General features: G+C 41.7%; 1 protein-coding gene across 1 annotated transcript; it reads right to left on the bottom strand.

Annotated features, from left to right (window-relative positions):
- Positions 1 to 4,375: 4,375 nt before the first annotated feature.
- Positions 4,376 to 6,665, bottom strand: LOC131104537 (uncharacterized). The gene is made up of 2 exons (XM_078796479.1): positions 6,205 to 6,665; positions 4,376 to 5,936 (listed from the first exon to the last, which is right to left on the bottom strand). Exons 1-2 carry the CDS (start codon positions 6,233 to 6,235, stop codon positions 4,741 to 4,743), a joined length of 1,227 nt encoding a protein of 408 aa, XP_078652605.1. The 5' UTR covers positions 6,236 to 6,665; the 3' UTR covers positions 4,376 to 4,740.
- Positions 6,666 to 9,781: the final 3,116 nt, after the last annotated feature.

Raw genomic sequence — 9,781 nt, 5'->3', positions numbered from 1 at the left:
GATTAGGCACCTTAATTTAACTTCATGATTAACTCGGTGATCAAACCAAAAGGTTAGGCGCCGTTACTTTAACTTCATGATTAACTTGGGGATCAAACCAAAAGCTTAAGTACCGTTAATTTAACTTCATGATTAACTCAGTGATCAAACCAAAAAGTTAGGCAACTCAATTTAACTTCATGATTAACTTTGTGATCAAACCAAAAGCTTAGGCGGCGTTACTTTAACTTGATGATTAACTCGGTGATCAAACCAATGACTGAATGAATGAAACAGGTCATGAAAGACAAGTCGTATTTTCGCAGCGAGTCTTTCAAAATCCACTGACGTCATCACTCTCATATGCAAGAGGGTTTGCGTGACATCACGAGGCGGTCCTTTGTCACAGAGCGACGTCGACGCAACTGCTGAGAAGGATGTCACAAGGCGGCGACTGAAAAACGTACTCGAGACTCGGGACGGAGCGGACACAAGAAAATGGAATCAGACTTTTCTCTGGAACAGGAGGCTCTCCTGCCGATCGTGTCCAAATATTTTGACAAGATCTTGCCAGCCCAGTGGTGCCTCCTGGCCGTGGGCCAGTTTGACTCCAGCACGGGGGCCACGCTGGCCGACATGTGCACGGAGATGACCCAGAAGCTGTCCGCCGATGCCTTGAAGATCATCATACCCATGTTCCAGGAGCGCGTTGGGGATGTGAGGATCGACCAGGTGACTCCGGTTCTGGAGGGCGCCATGAACACCGCGTTTGCGTCGGCACTGAGCATTCCCATGCAGGAGTGCGACTTCGCTAACAAAATGGACTCGCTGCTCACGGATGAGATTTCCGAGAGGGTAAACCGCGGTTTGGCGTCGGCGACCAAAGTGGAACAGCAGCTGATGCCGCTCATCTACATGCCCGGGACCTTCACCAACCTCAGCGTGCTCTACCAGATGGTGCGTCTGGCTTGTGGGGCCTTGTGTACTTACCTGGGTCACGTGGAGCCAAAGACCCGTTGTTTCGGACCCTGCTGGCGCCAACCGTCACTCGGGCACACGCACCTTGACCACCCGGAGGTGACAGAAACCAGACAATCTCCGAGTTGGACGTCGTCCTACAGCACAAAGTCAAACATCAGCGTTGACGACACAACCGAAGCGGTGACCAAAATCCTCCGTAAATGGTCGGAACCCAAGGATGCTCAACCTGCGGTCTTACCAACGCCAAGTAAGACCAAGAACGATGTTCAAGACGCGGCGTCCGACATCGTCTCCACCATAGTCGCCGACCTTCACTACGCCTCACACGTGGACCGTCGCCCCAGCAACAGTAGAACCTCAGTCATCCCCCATTTTGATCTGAGGTTGATTCAGAAGACCTTGACCAACTTCTTCGGAATGTTTGCTCAAAAGACCCCACGTAAAAACTGCTTTGTCGACTTCTCGAAGAGACGATTTGAGATGCTGATGGCGGACGTGGCCAGTCAGAGTATCTGGAAGGATTCCGAGTTCCTGGTGAAGCTCCAGGGCTCCGCCGATGCTGAGGCGTCCGTTCCGGGTTTCCTTCCTAAGACTCCGGTCTATCCGCCTCCAATGAGCTTTGAGGCAATCCAGGATGACATCCAGGATTTGTACAACAGTTTTGCGGCGGCGGGAACAAAATCGGCAAAAACCACAGTAACGCTCCGTGAAGACATCACGAGGTTCTCCAAAAAGCTGAGGGATAAAATCTACACGTACGTTAAGGCTAATCAGGCTAATCAGGCTAACCAGGCAACCGCCGAGCTTGCCGCCAAGCCGTCGCTCGCGGGGAGGAAGCGCAAAAAACGTCACTCAGACGTCCTCTTCAATATTGTTGAAGATTCCGTCGGGAAGTTCTTGCAACAGGTGCTCCTCTGGATGGAGATGGAGTCGAGAAAGAGTAAGGACCGCGTGGACGGCGTGGACGGCGTGTGCGGCGCCTTAAACGACATAGACACGCTCATCACCTCCATCAGGAACGCTGACACCGCATCCAGTTCCCAGGACGACGACCGCAGCTCCAGCCAATCCCAACAACACGGCGTTATTGACTCGTCCGCTCACCTCAGCTCCGCCATGTTGGAAAAGCTCGCGCGGAGTCTTGTGAGCCTGGTGATTCTGACGCTGGTCAAACACTTCCCGGAAAAGGCCAGGAAGTCCATGGGACAGTACGAAGTCCAGCTGATCATCAGCAACGTGCATCACAAGATCCTGAATGAGGTCAACATGGAGTACGTGGCGGCCATGGACATGGTCGCCTACAGTAACGTCATCAAGAACGTCATCCAGGACATCATGCGGCAGTACTGGACCACCAAGAGACTTGCGGACGCTTTCAAGTCCAAGTCATTCCGGGAAGCCGTCTTCAACCATCTCACCAAAAACCTCAAACCTTTAAAATCCTCGTCTTGCTGGAGCAGATTCAAAAATGGGTTTTGTTTGTGAGTCTTCCAGGCCTGGAAAAAGCCTGGAAATCAAATCAAAAGGTTAATCATGTTACTTTAACCTCAAGATTAACTCAGTGGTCAAAACAAAAGGTCAGGCACCGTTACTTTAACTTCATGATTAACTCAGTGATCAAACCAAAAGGTTAAGGTCCTTAATTTAACTTCATGATTAACTTGATCAAACCAAAAGGTTAGGCACCGTTACTTTAACTTTATGATTAACTCGGTGATCAAACCAAAAGATTAAGCACTGTTACTTTAACATCATGATTAACTCGGTGATCAAACCAAAAGGTTAGGCACCGTCACTTTAACTTCATGATTAACTCAGTGATCAAACCAAAAGGTTAAGGCCCTTAATTTAACTTCATGATTAACTCAGTGATCAAACCAAAAGGTTAAGGTCCTTAATTTAACTTCATGATTAACTTGATCAAACCAAAAGGTTAGGCACCGTTACTTTAACTTTATGATTAACTCGGTGATCAAACCAAAAGATTAAGCACTGTTACTTTAACATCATGATTAACTCGGTGATCAAACCAAAAGGTTAGGCACCGTTACTTTAACTTTATGATTAACTCGGTGATCAAACCAAAAGATTAAGCACTGTTACTTTAACATCATGATTAACTCGGTGATCAAACCAAAAGGTTAGGCACCGTCACTTTAACTTCATGATTAACTCGGCGATCAAACCAAAAGGTTAGGCTCCGTTACTTAAATTCATGATTAACTCAGTGATCAAACCTGCCTGGAAAACTTTTCAGGGGTCTTAGGACTTTGGACTCGGTGGCCAAAATGGTGCTACATGCACTTGCTTGGTGCCCCAACTTGAAAGACTGTATTAGTCTACCGTTCCATCCGGTTCCGGTTTGGACCCTTTCTCGGCTCCCAGTGGGAGTCTTAGTTTAAAAGTTGAACCCCTTGTAGGACCACCACTGGAAGGTCGGAGATTTGGGGTCTTAGAAATATTTCTCAAAATGATTTCTGTGAATCTTTTACGTCTTCGAGTACACGTCTGGTCTAGAACTCTTAAATGGTTAATCTTCCCAAAGGATCCCGAGGCGTTCCCAGGCTCGTTGAGAGACATGGTTTCTCTGGGTCTTGGGTCTTCCGTGAAGCTTCCTGCTGGTTGGAGGTGCCCTGAACATTCCGGGAGGCCTTCTGACCAGATAGTCACATCGTCTGGTTCTTCTCAACGCACCTTTTCCTTGACGTCTTCCTGGAATCTCCAAGGGAGTTCCCGATGTAGGAAACTCCTTGTATCCATGATCTTTGGGTATTGATATGTTAAAAAATGTTGACGAATCCTCAACGGATGATTGGTTGCTAAGATCATTTTCATTTTTATTGTGATTAAAAAAAAACTAAATTCCATTTTTTTTTCACGAGTGAGATCATCGGAAGTACACCGGAAAGATACCTTATCCGACATGAATTCCCATTCCCGCCCACTGTGGGCCAACTTTATTCATCCCAAACAGTACAAATAATTCACATTATATCAGCAATAGAGCAGGAAAAATACATTAAATCTTCCCAATAACATAAATCTATATATGAAATATATAGTCTAGGCGTATCAGTTATCGGGAAAAAATCCAATATCGGACATCTTGGCGCACCAGCGACCAAGTCTGAGTGATGGGCTCCACACTTCCAAATTTTCAGTGGAACCGGCGTGACAAGCCTGACCCAAAATCCAAATCCAACCCAAAATCCCAGACCTTTACCATAGCCGTATAGCCATGTAGCCACGTAGCCAGTTAGCCAGCAAGCTAAAAAAAAAAAAACGCCGTGCTGCATGTTTCTCCAGGCATCCGATCGTGGGCTTCAATCAATATGATGCTATGCTAATGACATGCTCATGACACAAGACAAGCCAGGCATCAAACATTTGTTTATGTTTCTTTTATTGAGGTTCAAAAATGTACACTTCTATAAAGGCTAAGACAAAACAAATGCGTTCTCATACGTGAAAACAACGTGGAAACAAACACTACCTACAAATATTACGTCCTTCTTTTAGACATATTTGAACGCTAACACCATCTTGCTCATTCGTGTCCTTGGAAATCCACCTGGATGCGTCCTTTCAAACGTGTTCAAGTTCCTCTCCCGTGTGGTCAGTCAGGTTTGCGCTACTTGTGAATTGCCGAGCACACACTGAACAACAAATGTGGTTTCTCTGTTGTGTGTCCCAATAAAGTTATTTTCTGAGAAAAACTTTAACAAAAACAAACCAGGCAAGGAAAAGGTTTCTCTCCGGTGTGGATTCTTGCGTGTGTTTTTAAATCGAATCTTGTACCGCACACTGTGCAAGGAAAGTGTTTCTCTCCATCGTGTGTATTCTTGCGTGCTCCGTCAAATGTGACATCTCGGCGAAGTCTTCGGCGCAAACTGAGCAGGAAAATAGTTTCTCTCGATTGTGTATTCTCGTGTGTTTCTTTAAATCGCCTTTTTGGTTGAATCTTTTGCCGCACGCCGTGCAAGGAAACGGTTTCTCTCCGGTGTGTATTGTCGCGTGTCTTTTCAGAACACCTTTTTGAGAGAATCTTTTACCGCACACCGTGCAAGGAAAAGGTTTCTCCCCGGTGTGTATTCTTGTGTGTGTTTTTAAATTAATCTTAAGATGGAAACTTTTACCACAAAACGAGCACAAGAAAGGTTTCTCTCCGGTGTGTATTCTTGAGTGTTCTTTCAAGTTTGCCTTCTCGATGAATCCTTTACTGCAAACTGAGCAGGAAAACGGTTTTTCTCCGATGTGTATTCGTGTGTGTCTTTTTAAATCAGCTTTTTGATTGAAATGTTTACCGCAAACCGTGCAAGGAAAAGGTTTCTCTCCGGTGTGTCTTCTTGTGTGCACTTTCAAATTTGACTGCTGAGAGAATCTTTTACCGCAAAGTGAGCATGCGAAAGGTTTCTCGCCTGTGTGACGCCTCATGTGTAGTTTCAGATTCCCCTTGGTAACAAACGTTTTGTCACATTGAGAACATTTCCAGCGCGCGTTGTCGGCGTTAGAGGTCACGTCAGCTTCGTGGTCTTCGTCATCGGTGTCAGACTGCGAAGTGATGGCGTCGCTATCTGATAGCGGAGCTAAGAGGTCGTGTGCTGGTGATCCTCCGCCGTGGTCTCCATCGGCTTCTTTTGTCACGTGTTGAGTCGAGCTGCTGCACGGAGTCTCCTCCTCACTTTGGTCGTCATCATCTTCACTCTTCACGGGGACACTAATCACTTGGAACTCCTCCTGTCCATGAAGATACTCTCCCTCCTGACTGATGCTGAGATCTTCCTCTTCCTCTTTAATGTGCCAGTGCTGTAGCTCCTCCTGTTCTTCTTGAAAGTGGGAGGGCCGCGGCATTTCCTGTTTCATGTATTGGCGCTTTGCCTCCTCTTCTTCCTGTTTAAAGCGGCGGTGCCGCGGCTCCTGTTCCATCCGGTATTTCCACTCCTGATGCTCAGGAGGAAGATGTTGTTCGCTGACGTCTGTAGGACACACGAAGACAAAGTCATCAAATGTGAGACATTTCCTAATTTCCTATGTTGTGTTTATATGTTCGGACAATGTCTTTGAGGTTCTCATTAGTGTTCTTCACAGTACTTGGGGTACCTTCAGCTGACACGTGGTGTAGTAGCATACACATTAATATGCTTATATTAAGAAAATGGATCGACACAAAGAAATGCTTTACTAAGTAATGTTAATTAACAAATAGAAAGCTCATACACTTGTGAGAGTAAGAATAAAACCAACCTGCTCCGCGTAACACAGCTTGAGGCTTCATGGAAACAGCGTCCAGTAGTTAACGTTCTGCTACTTTGTTTGACGGAGTTGCTTTGTTCTTTCTTCAAACTACGAATTTTTCTTCACTAAGTCTTCAGTTAGCAAGAATCACCACAGCGTAAAGCATGTTTACACATTTATAACACTTCACCCTTGAGCTCGCTTACCGATGTATTGAAAACTTCCGGCTCTCTTTGTTAGCAGCTAGCTAGCTAAGCTAAGCTTCGAATTTCACTGAAATACTGACTCATTCTCACATGGATAAAACAGTCTCTCGCTGTCGTCCGTACTAAATATGTTTAGTAATTGTTCGTGGTGTTTTTCTTCTTCTTTTTGGTTTTTGTTGGTTGTGTTTTTCTCCGAAGACTACACGGAACGTTTTCAGGGGTGGCGGCAGTTGCGCGCATGCGTTGTCAGTGACATCACTTCCTGAATGGCTTTTCACACTAAAAGCATCGGAACATTACGTTCAACCACTGGCGTCATTAGGGCCTATTTGATTTATTTATTTTAATGTTCTTAAGCACCCCTAAATAATTTTATATTTTCTATTGATTTTTTTTATTTGTTATCGTTTTTTTACAAAAACGTATCTGTCAAATGTCATAATACGGCAAAAGGCTAATAAGCAAGCCAATAAGCATGCTAATGCTAGCCTACGAGTAGTAGTAATAATCAGAAGAAGAAGAAGAAGAAGAAGAATATGCTAATTAATAATATAATAATGGTTATTATATAATTGATGGTTGCAGAGCTTGAGCAGCGGTTTTGCAGTGTGGATTGTGTGTACTTGTGTACATTTAATGGTGGCCTAAAACAATTGAGTATCTCTACTAAATCTGTCCAAAAGTGGGAAAATTATATTCTGGTTCTTGTTCCTTTTTTGGGGGGGGGATTTTTTTTCAATGTCTAATACATTCATTCATATTTTATTTTATTTTATTTTATTTTATTTTATTTTATTTTATTTTATTTTATTTTATTTTATTTTATTTTATTTTATTTTATTTTATTTTATTTTATTATTTATTTTTTATAAATCTTTTACCGCACACCGTGCAAGGAAAAGGTTTCTCTCTTGTGTGGTTTCTTGTGTGTTCCTCCAAATGAGACTCCTCCACGAATTCCTGACCGCAGACTGAGCAGGCAAACGGTTTCTCTCCCGTGTGGATTCTTGTGTGTATTCTTAAATCACCTTTTTGAGTATATCTTTTTCCACATGTCGTGCAGGGAAAAGGTTTCTCTCCGGTGTGAATTATTGCGTGTCTTTTCAAATCAGCTTTCTGAGAGAACCCTTTACCGCACACCATGCAAGGAAAAGGTTTCTCTCCTGTGTGTATTCTCGTGTGCGTGTTCAAGTGAGTTTTATTCATGAATCGTTTGCTACACATTGAGCAAGAAAAGGGTTTTATTTTATTTTATTTTATTTTATTTTATTTTATTTTATTTTATTTTATTTTATTTTGTTTTGTTTTATTTTATTTTATTTTATTTTATTTTATTTTATTTTATTTTATTTTATTTTATTTTATTTTATTTTATTTTATTTTATTTTATTTTATTTTATTTTATTTTATTTTATTTTATTTTATTTTATTGTCACACACTTCAACAGTACTGAGTTCCAAGTGGGGCATTGCACTAAAGGTAGCACACCACAACAGAATGCATGCTAATTTATGTGTACTTTTATTGACAGATGTGCATAATAATGCCAACAATGCTGCTCATATTAATAACAGCAGTTTATATGCCTTGCAGATAAACGGACAGCAACAATGGCGGTCTTTTAGTCCACATCTTTGCTGCAAATGAATCCAATTTCTGTATCACATGAGGTGTCAAACCACTTCTCCTCTGGAAGGAAACAGAAACAAATGAACAATGTCATTCTCATATTGTGTCAAATATTACAATTCAGTGATTTAGACAATTTAGAAAACAGCTAAACTAAAGCACAACGCTAACAACAACCTATTAATAATAACATAATATTAATAATGACCCCAAAACCTCTCACAAAAGAGAAATTAATTCTGAAAAAATGTTAATAATGACATCACCGCATTGCCGCGTTACCTTTGGGTTTTTCCTATTCAAAAACCGCATACGGAATACAGGAAGTGAACAAGAAACATTGGAATCATGTGACGTATTCCATTGTCGCGTGTGCGCAGGTTCAAGTCAAAGCATGACCGTTGAAATATTGAAAATATTCAACAATTATGAAATATTCAACGTTCCTTTGGATATGAATTCTCTGGATGTGTCACGTACCTCCAGCATCAAATCGAAACTGAGTGCAGCCGCTACCGTCGGGCTCGTCACGTCCATAGTCTTCGTAGTCAGTTTCTGTACCATCAGTCCACATCGGGTCCTGGAAGGCAAAGTCCCATTTAAGCCGTGTCTCTATGTATCTATCTAATATCACCATGTACTATATATGGCAGGGGTCTCAAACACGCGGCCCGCGGGCCACATGTGGCCCGCAGGACACTAGTTTGAGTCCCCTGCCTTGATATGAAAGTTTAATGTTAGTTTGATATGGATGCTGTATGGTATCATGTACCCAGAAAAAATTATTACGTTTGATTAATGTTCATGTTAAAGGTTAAATAACTGTTAATAATTATCCTCACTATCTGTGTGGAAGTGGTAAGTTTTTGGTTATTTAAGTTTAAAGGAAATAACTTGAAGGCTACCGTTTAGGTGGCTAGCTCTCTAGTTTGCGAGTTAGCATGTGTCTCAAGACGCTGCAGTTGCGCAATATGTTGTAAATAAAAAATATAAATGTGACTATAGTCGTGTTTTGTCATGTCTACAGGGCTCTAATAATGCTTTGTTCATTTTAATCTGAAAAAAAATAATTTGTCTACCCTTAAGTTTTCTTAAGTTTTTATTATTTGCCGTTTTATTATTATTATTATTATATTTTTTTTATTTATTACTGATTGATTGATTTTCTTTATTCTTGATTTGTTTATTTATTTTTCATCTTATTTTGTGTAGAAAAATAAAAAGTAAGATATTTGAGAACAGTGGAAAATTTATTGTAGAAAATTGGAACCAAAGCGAAGTTTAAAAAAAAAATGTTTTTAATAAATGCATTTTTTCATTGTTTTTTTTCATATGTTTTTTTCTTGTAGAAAATTGGAACCAAAGCAAAGTTTTTAAAAATTTAAAGTTTTTAATAAATGCGTTTTTTTTTTTTTTTGGAAAACCTGAGTCTCACCCAGACCCGAGCTCCAGTGGCCCCCCAAGTAAATTGAGTTTGAGACCCCTGATGTACAGTATATCTTTGTTTTTTTCGTACTGTTGTCGTTTTTGGGAAATAAACCCTTGGTTACAGTACAAATCTGTGGAATCTTTGCACTTAAAATACTTTTAAGTATTACTTAAATACTTCACCGTGGCTAAATCATGGAGGCCGATCCAGCTTCTTCGCACGGTACCATTACCATCCCTGGCCAGTTCTTTCAGAGCTGCATTTTCCAAGCCGTTGTGGATAGAGGCCAGATTCCCACCGAGATGTTTGCAAATGCTCTGA

Source organism: Doryrhamphus excisus, linkage group LG15, assembly GCF_037039965.1.
Source record: "Doryrhamphus excisus strain RoL-2023G ecotype Guam linkage group LG15, RoL_Dexc_Guam_v1.1, whole genome shotgun sequence".
In the NCBI taxonomy this organism is placed as follows: domain Eukaryota; kingdom Metazoa; phylum Chordata; class Actinopteri; order Syngnathiformes; family Syngnathidae; genus Doryrhamphus; species Doryrhamphus excisus.
This window is presented reverse-complemented; position numbering and strand designations above follow the sequence as displayed.